Consider the following 16,222-nt stretch of genomic DNA (forward strand, 5'->3'; position numbering starts at 1 on the left):
TGATTGTCAGCTCATTACATTGCTGAAGACCATTGCTTTTTGGTTGTGTTTCACTGCATGGTTTGAAAGCTTCGTCACAACCTTAAGATTGAACAACTGCATTGAAGCGTTTTGCATGATTTTTAGGTACCGTATAAGACATCAGTGTAGCATAACACTGCATTTAAAAAACATCAATTTAAAAAAATTGCAGTGTAAGTTTCAGGGAAGTTTGTAGTTGCAGATAAATGGGCTTGTAAGACTGTCAGTAACTTTGTAATACAGGATGTCATGAAATCAGCAAACCATGATTCAGGGGTGAACTGCTCAGCAATTGATAGGCATTTTCCATAATCTTTTAACTGAAGGCTCATTTCTGCATCTTTCATTTAATACCAGCAAGATGGTGCTTCGGTCACGTTTGACTGCTCAAAGACAATTTGAATTGATGATCCCAAAATGTTCTAGTCATGCGTGGCCCAAGCACTGTCTTGCTGGTATCATGTGAAAGATAACAAAAATGTAAATAAAATATACACTTATGCTTATTAGGGACTGAGTAATTCAGGCCGAAATCCTTTTTGGGGGGGAGGGGGAAAGGATACCCTACAGAAGGTTGAAGATGACACTTACTCTGATTACCATAGTCGTATTTGAATATCACCTTATTTTGACATTATTCTCATGGAACTCTGGACAAATCCTTACAGAAAAGGAAAAGACCACTTTCAGTCACTGGTTGCATCAACAGAAGGAATAGAGCCCTGAAATCGAAGCTGCAAATTCTGTCCCCACTCTCTGATTGTGGTTTCAACAAGCTGCCATTTTGTGGAGACCGACCCGGAGGGGTTAACTAACGGTTTCTTTTGAGAAAAATTCCATTTACTAATATCAGTCAAAGTTCTTCCATACTCAAATGTACTTTCAACTTATTATTTAAAGAAAAGTTAACTTCCGCCCAAGTTTATAAAAGGTTTTGGGCAAAATCTCAGTGAATGGGGAAAAAGATTGTTTTTCAGCACGGATCCATTTTCTCGTTTATTTTTGTTGGCATTGTCTGGATCATGTGGAAAGATCGGTCTCACAGATTTCCTTGCTTCCTGTGGTACTGTTTGTTTATCTCATTTTCCCCCCTTCTTTCTCTTCCAAACCAACAGCCAAAGCGTCTTGAAATCATCCCAAGGATCTCTCCTGTGATGCCCCCACAGACCGTGCTGTAAAGGCCTCCCATCAGAACCTTGGCCGACAAAGACATTTTTGGATTGACAAAGGCATTGTGGGATTGATCAAGGAGTAACATGTGATGCAGCACAACCTGTCAAGTTGCTGCAGTGGATGACAGTATTGTCCTGGCCACAGGGGCTAGGCTCATACTGCAGGTTTCTGTCTGTTATGATTTTGAAGTAAACACATTTTTCTTTAAATATTTTATGTACATTAATGAATCGTAGACTGAGAAATGAAATCGACTTATTCCATAGCAACATTGATTGTGTTGTGCATCGCTGTGGAGTGTGGAGTACCATGTGAAAGATTCCAACATCAAGTTGATGTGCATGGTTAACTTTCAGACATAAACATTCTCGTTAAAAGTAGATCCACACTCTCATTAACAGAACATTGTTTCAACTTTTCAGCGTAACTATGCAATGTTCCGATGTTTTGACTTCTTGGCTCAGATTTGAATGCCTCCGTGGCTGAAAAGTGATTTGTAATACCCACAGGAAGTATATAAATGAATGCCTTGACCAGGCAAGCCTTGTAATCCTTTGCATGACACATAACTTTTGGAAAGATCTGAAGAAATATCCAGGATTTATCTTCTGTTGTTTTTTTCTTATAAATGTGGAGATTTGAAATTTGGATTGGAGACACCATCAAATTCCAGTAAGTTGGAAATTAATCTGGGATGTACTGCTGAATTTGAGATTTTGCAGTCTAAGAATACTGTCAGTTGTCAGTTCAGACACCGGATAGAAGGTTCAATTCGATATTATTTGTGTTTTGTCCACTGGGACAGAGTTTTGGAGAGCGGTAAACAATCAGAAAGCGAATAAATTTCATCATCTCAGGTGGGAACTCTGTCTCGAATGCTGAGATTCAAACATAAAAAGTGTCTTTCAATCAGAAGAAACAGAGTGCTTTAGAGCCACATTGTGGCTTGGACTTTTTACGTTCTTTCTTTGATCAGAAATGTGCACTCGTGGTGTGCTCATGGTTTTTACCCCATTAAAACTGATCATCTTTATACAGAGTGACGTTTTGAGGCCTTTTTTGGCCTGTAATAGGTTTCAACGGTGTGTAATAATTACTACAGAAATTCTGAAACTATCTGTGTACAAACAAACTAGAAATTCTGTTTTGTTGTTTGGCATTTTGGCCATTCACAGGAAATGGGTTACACATGACTGGGTCAAATTAACAAAGAGGAACCCTCTGTTGACCTCATTTGCATGATGCGACCAATCACAGGGCATGTCAATGAAGCCAGATTAAATTTCAGGAGCCAATCACAACACTCGTACTGTAGGAAGAGAATGTTGCTGAGAATGATGGATTCGAGCAGTCAGCTCTTTTATTTCCTGTTCAGGATCATTAAGCAAACCAAATCAGGGTATTCTTTGTTAAGGTACTGAAGTGTGTGACGAAAACCAACATTTATACAGGAAGAGAACTATTAGAATGTGTTCGGTAGTTTCCGTTTACACAAACAAGTATAGTGCATCAAAATTGTTCTGTGTTGTATGGTAGTACAAAGTTTGCCTTACGTAATACGACTGTGAAATTTAAACTCCTCAAATGGACTTTGTAACTTGCAAGAATTGTTTTTTTTCCCTGCAATTGCCTCGTCAGATTTTCGTCCATGCTTTCGAGTTTTCTGAAACAAAGAATGAGGAAGGTGATGTTTAATTTTTTTTTTCTTTTATGAATGTTGATCAAAAGTTTTGATCTTTAAAATAGTGAATTCTTTCTTTCATTCCCTTACGTTTTTCTTTGAGTTCAAGTGACTCGTAATTTAAGATTCAATTTTTTTTTTAAAGAAAGTTGTGTGACTACCCTCTTTTCTCCATTCAAGTCTTTCTAATTATCAACCAGATCTGTTTATGCATATCAGCATGCACAGAGCTGAGTGTTTACAATACGATTTTTCCTCCCCTTACGAAGGGTTTGTTGAATTATTACCGTCTGGGAACAATTTGGGGGATAAAACAAGATTTTAAGGGGGAAAAAAGGCTGAATTAAAAAAATAAACTTGGTGTGTGAACAACTTTTTGGAATTGTGTCTTTAGTCTGTTTTGACCAAAGACCAAATTGTCCTTAATGTGCCCTTTAGGAGTTGATCCCTGAAGGGAACTTGTAACTTGTGGCTGTTGGTCAGTGTTTTTAAAGTCAGAGTAGACGGTATGTGTTATCCGCGCACAAAATCGTGGTTTAGTGATGCTCAAGTCATTTTGTTTGCCTGAGAGAATAGCCAGTAATAGTCTGCCTGAAAATTAAGAGAAAATCACGTTTATTTGTCAAAATGCCTTTGCACTCTGTACTGCATATTTATACTTTTAGACAAACTATTTATGTTGGGCATGTTATGATATAGTGGGCAAATTTTTCTTGTGTAGTTATGAAATTATGCTTGGTTAAGTTCTTCATATACCCAAAAAAGATTTATTGTTATTTTCCACTATATACGCGAAGTCACATATTTTTCAGGAAACATCCGAGCATTATTTATCAAGATAGTCTTTTGTCAATACCAAGGGTGGATCCAGGGGGGTTATAGCCCTCCCAGAAAGATGCAATTTTCTGTTTAGATAATAATAGGTGGTTTGGGGATGTATTTCATTTATCTTCCTTTCAGACTGGTGAATAAGTCTCAAAATGTTGCCTCACCCCACAGAAAGGTCATGAAAGGTCACAAAATTTTCCACACTTTTGGTCCCCCAAAGTTCCCCTCCCCCCGGAAAAAAATGGTGCTGGATCCCCCCTTGGCCAATACCAGCTAATAAGCTGGCTGTGCTGAGTGTAAACTGTCCTGACAAATTCTACCACAAACTTAAAAAAGCAGCTATGTTTTGTTTCTGGCTCTTTGTATTAGCAAAATGATCTCGGCACCCCCCCCCCCTTAAATTTTGGCAAAAGTTGAAAACTGTGTGAACATCCTCTCCCCTTAGAAAGATAAATACATGTACATGGACACCGTACTTGCATACACAGAGAATTAGCAAGATCAAATTCTATGGGAAAGTTCTGGACAATAAATGATTTCTGTTGCCAACATTTGTGGCCATTTGGTGTCCGCACCCCACAAATAGCTTGACAATATTTGTGCTGTCAGTGTTGAATTGTTACTGCTCTTAAAGATAAGTTATCATCATAGTCATTTATTCCTGTGTTCTATATAATCATGATTGTCTATAATTACGTGTATACTATTATTTGGCTGGAAATTGTAACATTTTCCTATCTAAATGCTGTTTTTTCTTTTTGTGCATGCGGTAATTTTCAGAAAAGGTTTGTTTTCACAAAGCTTTAAAAACATGCACAAATTGATGGGGAAAAATTACTTTCAGTTTGATATGCAGATATGATGTGCATTAATGACTGCTTGCTGATCGTATACTTTGTCGGTTTCTCAATAGCATAAAAACCTGCCCTGCTCAGAACAGCTCTGACATAGAGAAAGGAGTGAAACGCTCCTAACTGCTACCATGGAGGAAGGACACAGAAGGAGTTTGAACTGCCCAGGCTATAACATCTGGCCAATCTGGCATGCCCGGGATGTCCATGGCCAGAGCGCAGCGCATGCTTGCTACGCACCGCCTGTTTTGCAACCATAAGCCCCCCCTTTGTACCCCATGATCATAGCCACAATTTTTCGTTGGTAATCTGCATCCCTAAAACATTGTGTACTGCAGTATAGAAAGTTGAATATTCATGCCATCATTGGTGCTTGATATGATCTGACAACAGCATCAAATTTAGTGCTTGCAAAGTTGCTTTTACTGGCCCCACTTGTCCGGCTAAGCTGCAGGCAGTAATCAGGCATTTTTGGAATGTTAACTATTGTTCGTCTGACCGGGCGGTGATGATCATCCAGCACTTTGATGTGCCAGAGTTGTAACTCCTTCTGTGTCCTTCCTCCATGGTTGTACTAATACTAGTTTGTAATGCAGTGTATTTTCAGTTGAGGCAAAGGATCTTGTGTCCCTGCCTTTAGCAGTGCACCCCTCCTCCTCTGAAAGGAAACTGAATTTGTTCATATTGAATCACTTGATATTATTAATTAGCATTTGGTTTGTTTTAGGATACTCAGTGAGCCATTCCGTGAAACTAAAATATGGTCCACGAGGAAAGACAGGTTAAACCAGTTTTCACAGTTCTAATTAGGATAAACTTCTTCATAATTCCAGCATTGTCAGTGTCACTGTGTGTGCAAAGAGCATGAGGGAGACAGGTTTTGGACAAGTGCAGAGTATAGTAAGTGCCCATTTGGTCCAAACATGCAAAGTTTCATTCATAATAAAGGGAATCCACGAAATGGTACTTTTCAGCAGAGGTACAAACTTTCAGAAGCCCTGTATGTATAATGTAGAGTTTATTTAATAAATTTGATAAGCAAGCATTGTTCTTTTCAGAAAATTAAGATCATTTATTAAGTTTCCTTAATTAAATTGGTCTCTGAATTGGTTTGAATGAATTGGTTTGTGCATATCTAGGCATCCTTAGGCTCCTCAAATTAAGAAATGAGATTTTAAACTTGAAGCTGTGTTTCTTCTCACTCTCTTTTTAAAAGATTTTTTCACAGTCGCAATCATCAAACTGGATGTTAGCCCCTGCAACTTCTCTGCCCCTGATAATATTGTCAAATAATGTCCAATACACTAGTTTTCCTTCTGAATGATCTTGAAATGCTGACAGTTTGGCCTCAACTCCCACATGCTTTGTGCAGACTTTTTGTGTCTGCTAAGTTTAAATCTACGTAGATACTTTGTTTACTTTAAGGATATTTTCTTATTTTTGTTAATACATGGCCAATACGGATTTAACAAATAAAATTACGTTTAAGAGTGCTTTAGGATTTTTTCAAATTTAAACTAGTTAGAAGATAGTTGTTTTTCTTCCTTTTTTGCGGTTGTGGTAGGAGAAGGTGATTACTGTATTTCTGGCTAAGTATTTGTCTCGTGAATATTTCAACCAAAGATGTTTCTTTCAAAACTTCACTCGGTGCAACAGTTTAAGTTTTATTATTTTGTAAGCATCTTTGTGCAAGTCAACAAACTTTGCAGATGAAAACGTCATCAAAATTAGGCTGTGGAAAGTGTGGTTCAAACTTGTGGAAAATTGTCAGGCAAATAGTGTGGTTAAAGATGCCTTAAACTATTTTGAAATAGAAAACATTTTTGGAAACTATAGAATGTAGTTGCGGTATAGGAAAGGGAAAAAAATTAAATAAAAAAATTAAAAATTCAGTAGCAGGGACGATTCTAACTGCTGTAAAATATTTAAAGAAATATTACAAAAGTAATATTTCGTGTATTTGTTCTAAAGGAAGGTTTGTATATACTTATGTCAACTTGTTTAAATTTATGAAGTATGAGTCATTAATGTAAAGAAAAAAGATATCTGGCCTTTGGTTTTGTCTTAGAATAGTTTTGATTATGGGCTGTATTTATTGAAAAAAATGAAGAATGAGACTTGATGCATTGAACAGGAAAATCTTATTGTAAGGATAAAAGTGACTTTTTCAGAGCTTAAATTATTGATGCAAACTATTTGTAATACAGATGTAAAAAATTGTTTCAAGAAAAATACTTCTTTTTTTCATTTACATTTCATCATTTTTTTTCCAAATTGTTTTTCATTTGAGACTGACGACCAAACATTTTAAAAAGCTACATGTAGGTGTGATTCAAAGCTTTAGCTTGATAAACGTGATAGTTCAGAAGTTGGGTGTAGTGCAAATTGGAATTAAGTTCCCAGAGAAGTCAAGAAGCTCATTATTGAAAACGCAAAGAACAGAAAGCCAACCAGTGAATTTGAATGATTACAGGGAAATGTGAAACTCTTCATCTTGAGCCTATTCTTCGTTGGTCAGCGTATGGTACGTAACGGTGAAGTACTCGAGGCCATTTTTGCCTTCTTTGTATGGTATGAAATATACAGTATCTTCGGGACAAACAGTAGTGTTTTATCTGAATTCTATTGTCTATTTTAATAAAGTGATGAGCTTGCTATAAAAATCTGTGTTTGTTTGTTTGTTCTTTATTGGACTATATCGTCGTTACTAATGAATAACCGATATGAGTTTCATTCCGAGCTGGCTAGAAAATGGGCACCGTGTCGAAGGCCTACAAATCGTTTGAGGATACCCAAGTTTTTGGCGTCTTCGGGAAAGCTGGGGACTAATTTGTGCAGCTTGATGTCGGCATGCCCAGTTCAAAGCTCCAGCTGCAGCACCTACATGTACCACGGCTTTGAAATTGGTGCTGGGCCCTTTTATGAAGTAGCTTGGGCCTACTGAACACTATAAATGCGGGCATGAGGCGCTAGGCGCCTTGTACTAACTAGCCTTTGATCAAGGCGCCCGCGGCGAAATGGAAAGACTAGTTTAAGCACAAAACCAACGCACGAAGAAAGGCTACACGACGAACCGCACGCCCGGCCCGATATGCGCACAGTCGAGTCCACGACACACGCAGCCCGGTACTGCATGCGCACGCATGTTAATTTCGGGCTTGCATGCAGTTCGTCGTGTGGACGTGACTATCCGTTTCGCCGCGGGCGCCTTGATCAAAGGCTATGTACTAACACGCTTCTGCATATCAAATCAGTGCTCTGGAATATGTGATTGCCGAGCTTTTGGTAACTGAGTACCTTCTTCAGGGCAAGCAGATTCAGTTCTGAATGAACGCAGACGAATCCACGTTCATTCCCTGTGGATGCAGCGTTCCAAGTTCGAAAATGACGCGCTGCTCCAGTTCCTTACGCTATACACAGGCAGATGACGCTTTCCAGCAGGATGCAGACGCTTACGTCACCGAGAGAATATGTGGCGGCGCGCGAAAGTGCTGAGCAACAGCATGATTGAGACCACAATCAATTTATATATAATGGAGATCAATGGTTGCACTACACCAAGTCAAACAGTGCAAAATCAGACCTAAAGAGCGCCGCCTGTCGACTCTCGGGAAGAGGTTGGTCTCTGTTTTTTCACTGGAAATTCAAGATAATGGCCAGACGATCACTTTCGTTTAAACTTTATGGGGGTTCCCGGAATATACCCCCAAAAATAGTTGTAAAACTATGCGCTCAGCTCTGAATCTGGCCGCCTGCCTCTGTCCAAAATAGGCCCGCAATTTGGGACTTTTTTGTGATAAAATACCCTGAACTAGAGACTGTCAGTCCCAAATTTGGAAACATAGAAATATTTCTATGATCCGTCCTGATTATGGCATGTTTTGTTGTAAAAAAAAACCCGTGGGATTACAAAATATTAATGAGCTCGCGCGTAGAAATCCAACGGTATGGTGGCATGCACCCGTAAGTCGAGTTCGGGCGAGCCGTTCTTGACACGGATTTCGTGTTCTCGCGCTCGAACGGTGGGAAAAAGGCCAAAGAACACTGTTCTCAGAACAGGTTGACACACCACCTCCTCATCAGGATTTTACACGAACACACGGAAAAGCTCGCGAGATTCGGTTTGATTTTTGAACAGCCGCAAAAAGTACCGATAGGGCTTTACAAAGCCGACGACAATGGAAAGTTTTGACAGAAAGGAATTTTTAAAATGTTAAAGAAGTTAGCCCAGTTATCCAACATTAAGTACCGAAGAATGCACAAAGACGCTGCCATGTAGCATGTTACTTGCCACAAATAACTACTAGCGTTAATAACTGGTTGTACATTCCCGGCGTTCGAGCGAGCGACCCACGAACAACAAATCGAGCTGTTCTTGAACAAACGAGAACAAGCCGCCCAAACTCAGCCATAGAGATCAGTGCGTTGGCACCGTACCCGTCCTGGTTCAGCTGATTTGCATATTTCTTAGACCACGTGAGGTCGCTCTTCGCCTTGATTTCGAGGGTACAGTCCACTTTGAAAACTGTGTAAAATCAGCACTGTTCAGGGCCCAATAACATGCACGCCAACATCCCCGAAATTTTTGAAACACAAATGAAATTCTTGTCTGGTCACTTATCTTTCAATTTCTTTTCATTTTTTGTCGGTTAACCAATTACATTTTTAATTATTCCCTTAAAACAAAATCCCCCCAAAAAAGTGATTTTCCGAAGTCTGATTGTAGCCGTTTTTCAAGTGGCAACTCAACTTTCTCGGGCACTTAGGACCATTTTTTTTACCGTAGTTTTTAGCCATTCTGCTCTCATATGAAAGCTCAAAGACCCAGGGAGTTGATCCTGGCAAGGATTTACACAATCTCACGATTTTGGGGGGCCAAACAATCTCCTTTTTCAAAAGATACTTGGGGTGCACTTTTAATGCTAATGAGCAGGCTAGAAACTCTCACTTGAATTAGTGGTCTTCACCCCGAGCGGCTGGTGCGTGCCGCACACGCGCTGTGACGAATGACAAACGCTTTGACCAATATCTAGCCAGGCCAGCAACATAATTAGTTCCCAAGACGTTGTTGCTGGCGTGGGTAGTTGTGGTTCGTGCGTAATTCCAGCCACAGACATAAACGCATAGACCGCTGGTCTTGCGCGTAAAACCGTGATTTTGAAAAGTATGGGCAAACAGTGAGCGAAGCAATGGATGGCAGTGCGTCCAGTGCGCATTACGCGCAACGTACTTACATAATATTATGTATGGATGCGTTCGATTAGCTTCCCTGAATACAGCAGTGTTACACACGAGGGAAGCCTCGAAATGAGGGTAATCGAACGCTGCTGTGTACTCGCCAAGGCATTCTGGGAAAAAGGTCAAGTCTCCGCCACATTAAATCATGTACGTCCATGCACAAACAGTCCTTCCGTGACGTCATTACACTCGGGCAGCCTCCAGAGACCCGCTCACCAGCCGGGGTAGAAGTGGCTGACACCAGGGCAAGCACGAGATCACGTGATGGCTAAACAAACGCTCTCGTGTAAGTTTGACTTACACGTGTAAGCTAATCGAACGCACCCTTTGTTGCGTGTATCATTTATTTACCTGTGCTCCCAAAATTCGTTCACCTTTTTTGGTCTTCTGTACTGCTAACTCTTCTTTTCAGATGTTGCAACCGCATTATTTTGAATCCCTACGTGCCAGATTAAGTAAATAGAGGGTTTTTTACAATCGAAAAATGGCTTCATAGAATTTTATGACTGGAATTCTTCAACTATGCGTAAATTCGCTATACTTAGGGTAAACGCCCTATATGATGTCTTTGGGCTGGTCTTGTGAGCGCCCTCTCGCGTATCAACAATAACGTTTTGACCAGAAGCCTGCTACAAGGCGATGTGTTTGTTGTGCGTGTTATGTTGCGCATAATATTTGCATGAGTACCTGTGAAATGAATTGCGCCCTCTAGCTAGTATCAGCTCGGTTTCAACTTCCGTCCCAAGGAATACAGTGTTACTAACTGAACCGATATTACATGCACGAGCAACTTAAATGACACAATCGGACCCTCCTTAAGACAGTTGTGTTGGGCAAGAATAAATCGAGGGAGGAGGGCATCCATGGTTGTACAAATTTCGAGGGGGCACTGAAGCAAATAACTAAATTTTGTGCATCTGCCCCAACTCGACTTCGCTCGTTGCTCAGTGGGTTCAGGGGGCGACGAGCGAACTATCTGATACTCTTCTTTATGGAAGAGACAGAGTGGTGGTGGGGAAGAGGTTTTGGTGCCTTACACACATGGGAGATCACACTTTGGGTGCGTTCGATTAGCTTCCCTGAACACACCAGTGTTACACTCAAGGGAAGCCTCAAAATGAGGCTTATCGAACGCTGCAGTGTGTTTTCCAAGGCATTCTGGGAAAAAGGGTAAGTCCCCGACTCGTTCCATCATGTACGTCCATGCTCGAACAGTCCATCCGTGACGTCATTACACTCGGGCAGCCTCAAGAGACCCGCTCGCCAGCTGGGGTAGTGGTGGCTGACACCAGGGCAGGCACGAACATCACGTGATGGCTAAACGAACACTCTCGTGTAAGTTTGACTTACACGTGTAAGCTAATCAAACGCACCCATTGGTAACGTGTGCTCAGCGCGCGCGTCCCACACCAAAACTGCATAAACGTGTATACCCACGAGGCGACCTCCCACCAAAGGACCATCGTTGGTTCATGTATATATGAAACTTCCCACACGGAGCGGAAAGACTAACAAACGTCATTTCACTAGGTTTTCTCTATTGCCCCCTTTAAAATTTAATGGCAGAAATCATTGTTTAGTGTGACTTGTAAAGAGCGAATCTCACGGAACAGCGGCTCCATAAATGCTTACCGCCATAGGCAGGGGCCAATGCATCTAATCAGTGATAGTGTTACCAAGGTCACTGGATTCGTCCATAGGCATCCCAAATGGTCTATCTAAGTCTTCGGGGGCAAATGGATTTTTTAAAATTTCTGTGAAAGAATCCTGATCCCCAAAGAAAGGTAATATCGCTTCCCAAATGCTGCCACTTTTAAATCCATCTGAAAAGGCAACGTGTGTGTGTGTGTGTGGGGGGGCTTCCCCCGCCCACTGAATACATTACTGAAGCCCCCACCCATTATTACGTCACTGCCTCCATCCAGTACGTGTGGGTTGTGAGCTGCGAGTCGTTTGGGTTAGCTTTCTTGAAGCAGGAAGGGAAGGGGTGTAGGGATGGTGTTTCGTTGGTCCTTGTGTCCCTTAGACCTCCTACTCGCCTCTGAGGTTGGCCTACCGGCATCACGAACCTCGTGGCGTTCCAAACGACGGAACCTTGCATTCCACATGCCAAGTTAGTTGTGTGCAAAAATCGTATAGCGCTGCGTAGCAGCGCAAGATGGGGAACTTCACCATGAATACGCGTAAACGTTGCAGTGGCATGGTGCCTTTATTGCATTGACATGGTACCAGACTCTCGCGCGCGTTCTTAAACTTCAGACATGGGTGCATTGCGGCAAATCATAACACCCTGTTCGTCGAATCAGTGTGTATGCAAGCGTGGTGCCACTGCAGTAATGAATTGTATCTGGTGGTCATATCGGATGATGTAATTCGAAGCTTTCCTGTAATCGAAGTTTTAGAGAAATAGAAATAAAACTGTCAAAAACTGTTCCGTACGAAGCCCCATTGGTGTCATTTTTACCGTGTGATTATATTTCGCAAGGTGGTGCGTATTTTTCATTATCTTTTTTTTGCAAGTTATTATTGATTTATATTACTTTGGCAAATCTCTGAAAAACGCGCACGTATCACTTTGTGAAATAGTAAAAGTGGCACAAAATGGGTTTCGTTTGGGGTGTGTGTGTAGAATGGTCGTAAACACCCTCCCCCATTTTTGTAGGCCCAAAGCACAGCGTCTAGTTTCTAATCTAGCCCGGCTGTCTACTTCGCCCCTTCCGCCACACGCATACATTGCACGTGTCGGGGCTGGGATGGACAAATTTCATTTACAAAATGTTGTGATGGAAGTGCAGACGTCACAAAGCATTGTGGTTCGCACACTACCTAATCTTTTACATCATCTGTGTTCATTCAGCGCACTTTCACGCAAGCGTTCACCTGCGTCACTGTTCAAACACGCTCTATCCAGAGAGAGGTAAGAAAAAAATACGTTATGTATCGTGAAGAAATTAGCCCATCCCAGCACACTGCAGGCAAGGCAACACAATTAGATGTCATGCCAACTGGAACTAGTTTAGTATGAGTGAAGTCGGCTGAGGGTCAAAGGCCCAGAACGCTTAAATTATGGAGGCGCTTGTTTCGGCTTATTTATGTTCATATCTACTTTTTAGTGATGGACTTGTAAAAGTTTACCATCACGATCAGACCATCACCGGCCACTCCTCTGCGTACGCGTACCCAGGGCGCAGTCCTCGACTGATCACGTTTGTCATTCACATAATGACAACTGCGGGTGTGTGGTATTGAGGTTGTGAGGTAAACGGGGCACGGTGAATGGTTCGATGTTTGTTGTCGGATTACTCATCACGAAGCACGGAACTCAGACCGAATTCTAAATAGTATCGAATAGTACACATCGGTGTTCAGGCGTCCACCACTGTTGAAGGACAGTATTTTCAAAACTGCATTTTGAGTTATGTTATTTCAAATACCCTCATTTATTTAAAACTGTTGACTTCAAACCACAGAGACGTTATCCTAATAAAAACATTGTCAAATGCATATTGTGTGGAAGTAGTATCGACGCTTTTCAGAGATCGATTCCTAATAATATAGGCGTACTGCCGTTACCAAGCCAGTAGGTCACGCCTCACTTTCATAGGCGCTAGGCCCAATGAGTTTACTCAATATCCCATGTGCATGTGCCAACGCTTGTTTTCGCACACATGGTGCTGTCGTTGATGCACTGACGTGAAGTATTTTTGTACTCTTCTCGAACCCCAAATCCCACGAAGAAAACATGGGTTTTTCCGACTTCTTTTTCTACCCGGATTACTACGGGTTAGTGAAGACATTTTTAGTAGAGATGCCAGAATATTATAGCACAGAACCGGTTCACCCGGATGGATTTCTCGGGGAAGTGCGGACATATTGTGAGGCGAAATGGAGCGATCTGTATTTGGTTGTGCTGTTGGCCATCACGTGGACCATTCTCCGGTACCTGCTCACGTTGTTTGTTTTGAAGGTGAATATGATGATGATGAATAACTATCTGTACACCTGATGGTAAACGTTCAGGAAGTATCCCCTACAAATAGTACGCCTATTTAGTACGCCCATGGTAGGACTAACGTTGAGACGTTAGGCCTACCGACTGTGAATTATCGGCTTCATCGTGTTCATGGTTACACGTCATGCATGTCGTCTGTTAGTGTTAGTTGACATGATTGAGACGTACAATAAACCTTTTTCACATTTCTTGTGCGCAAATTAAGCTCAGACATTGTCAGAAGGCTTAACAGAGGGGAACGAATTCATGACAACAACGTTGTGTAGGCTAAAGTTTGGCAAATGGATGCTCGCAATTGTTATTGTAGAAAATTTGTTCCCCTTTAGCTTTATTCACTTAACTCGCGTGGGGGTGCTAAAATCAACATGGCGACGGAATGGGAAATTTGCTTGATGTTAGACCCTGTTGCAGAGTGTTGTTTTATTAATGATGTAATAAATCATAGATGTACGCCTTATTGACAAACGTGACAAAGCTTGAGTGACTAAGTTTTTTTCCTGGGTGATTGTGAAAGGACTTTTGGGGAATAGTTCCAAATACAGATGCCAGTAATTATTACCTACAATCTCCTATGAGGTGTCAGAAAGCAAAAACATGTCCAGAAAAGTTCAATTTAGGAGGGAAAAAAATCAAGTCGTTTACTTAGAAAACGTAGAATTTTTCAGACCAGTTTCACTGGAACTTTTTCTGGGTTTTAGTTTAACCCTACTAGTACCGGGCTGTTGTTTGGCTTAGAGTACGCAGTACTACAAAATACTATGTAACACTCTGAGCCTGAAGGACCTAGCGCTACAAATTACTACTTCTGGCTAGGTTTATTCCATTGTTACTCGTACACAGAACAATGAAACCAAGCATTCATAGTGCCACAGCACTGTATGGTACATTGTCTTCTCTATTGTATTTTATAGCTTCAGAGAATAATGACATCATGTCCTCTTACAAGAGATAGGGCTGAGTACTACATTTCACTACTAAGTAGTACTTAGGAGCATTCGGGATTGTTAGGGTTAAAGGATTGTGTACATTTGCAGTAAACTGAATTACAGATAAATATAAGCCACAGGGATTCAGTCAACATGTACAAAAAGGGTGGAAAAGAATTCTGTATCTATGTAGTTGCCTGATCCCTTATTTCACCGAAATTTGAGACTTGATGATTAGACTTGAAATCAAGTCGTTAGTCGGCCGTGTTTGTCGTCCAGAACAATATGAGCTGGCATGCTATGTTGTTTTACAATTACATGTAGTACTGAGCAGTACTGAGCCTGTTCACTGTTGCCCGGGATCCAGTGTGCTGCACTGCTTCGGCCGGGAAATGACGCGCGATCATGGGCTGTTTAATTAATACCCGCATAACGACTGACTCTGGATGGATATTCATGTACATGTACATGTTTGCAACAACTGCACTGCATATTCATCTTTTCCATACGTTTCCAATAAGCCACTTGCAAGTTAAATTTGAATAAAATCTGGTACACTGCGTTACCTGATTGCACAGAAACGTAACAATTTGAATTCCCCAGACTAAAGACACTGTTGTTATACCTCATGATTCGGGGCAAGCTTTAGCATAGCGACCACCATCTCTGGGATGGACTGGTTCCTTTGTGCCGTTCTTATCCATTAAGAACAATGTATTGTTGCAAGGCGTCTCTTTTGTAACTAAGCAAAAGCTTGCCCTGAATCACAAAGTATAGCAACAGTGGTTATAGTAAGGAGAATTCAAGTTGTTGTGTTCATGTGAATTTAAAAAACTCAGTAACTCGCAAATGGCTTATACATGTAGTAGCCCATGCTACATAACAGACCATCAATTTTATACAAAGGGATGTCCATATTTGATTAGTGCCAGTTTCTTTCAAATCTTACTTTAATTTAATATCCCTTTTAATCTGACACTTAAAGTCCACTTGAAAATAGGTTGTGAAGTTACGGACCTGGCAACTATACGGTCATGACGGTCACAGACGTTAGTATGTGTTTGATAATTTTAGGAAGGAATTTCTACGGACACCACCTGACACCATGTACCCAAACCCATTAGACTGGATTGAAAAATTGTGTTTTCTAAGTAAATACTTCAATATTTTCACTGCTAAATTTGAGGACATTTGTGACCTGTCACCACAAACTGTGAAAGTCAGACTTTTCAAAAATTGAGATATTGGTTTTTTTTTTTAAATTCAACAGAAAAAAGGCTTTCCAGTGGTATTAATACATGTACATGGAAGACTTAGGGTAGAAGTACATGTATAAGGTGCCAATGTGACATTATTCTGGCAGCTTTGTGTCATTGTTTCGGACATTTTTTCAACATTTCTGACCAGGCACGAATAATGCTGAGATAATGACATTTTTAAATATATGATCCTGCAAAACGTTTGGAATTTGTTTTACATAAAAGACTGGTCA

At 40.9% G+C, this 16,222-nt stretch overlaps 2 protein-coding genes across 6 annotated transcripts in view; both read left to right on the forward strand.

Moving 5' to 3' along the window:
* Nucleotides 1-7,217, forward strand: part of LOC110984191 (protein couch potato-like) — a 112,955-nt gene extending 105,738 nt beyond the window's left edge. For all 5 annotated transcript variants that reach the window (XM_087139670.1, XM_087139671.1, XM_022244116.2 and 2 more), the window contains one exon: nucleotides 1,137-7,217. Coding sequence is in view for 1 of the 5 variants with exons in the window: in XM_022244118.2 (XP_022099810.1) it covers nucleotides 1,137-1,199 (63 nt within the window). In the remaining 4 variants the exon portion in view is untranslated. The remainder of the gene's footprint in view (nucleotides 1-1,136) is intronic.
* Nucleotides 7,218-13,401: 6,184 nt separating this feature from the next.
* cers1 (ceramide synthase 1) overlaps nucleotides 13,402-16,222 on the forward strand; it is a 39,940-nt gene continuing 37,119 nt past the window's right edge. The window contains exon 1 of the mRNA XM_022244119.2: nucleotides 13,402-13,759. Coding sequence (XP_022099811.1) covers nucleotides 13,535-13,759 — 225 coding nt within the window. The 5' untranslated portion in view covers nucleotides 13,402-13,534. The remainder of the gene's footprint in view (nucleotides 13,760-16,222) is intronic.

Source organism: Acanthaster planci, linkage group LG08, assembly GCF_054643075.1.
Source record: "Acanthaster planci isolate LZ-2023a linkage group LG08, COTS_SCS, whole genome shotgun sequence".
NCBI classification, from domain to species: Eukaryota; Metazoa; Echinodermata; class Asteroidea; order Valvatida; family Acanthasteridae; genus Acanthaster; species Acanthaster planci.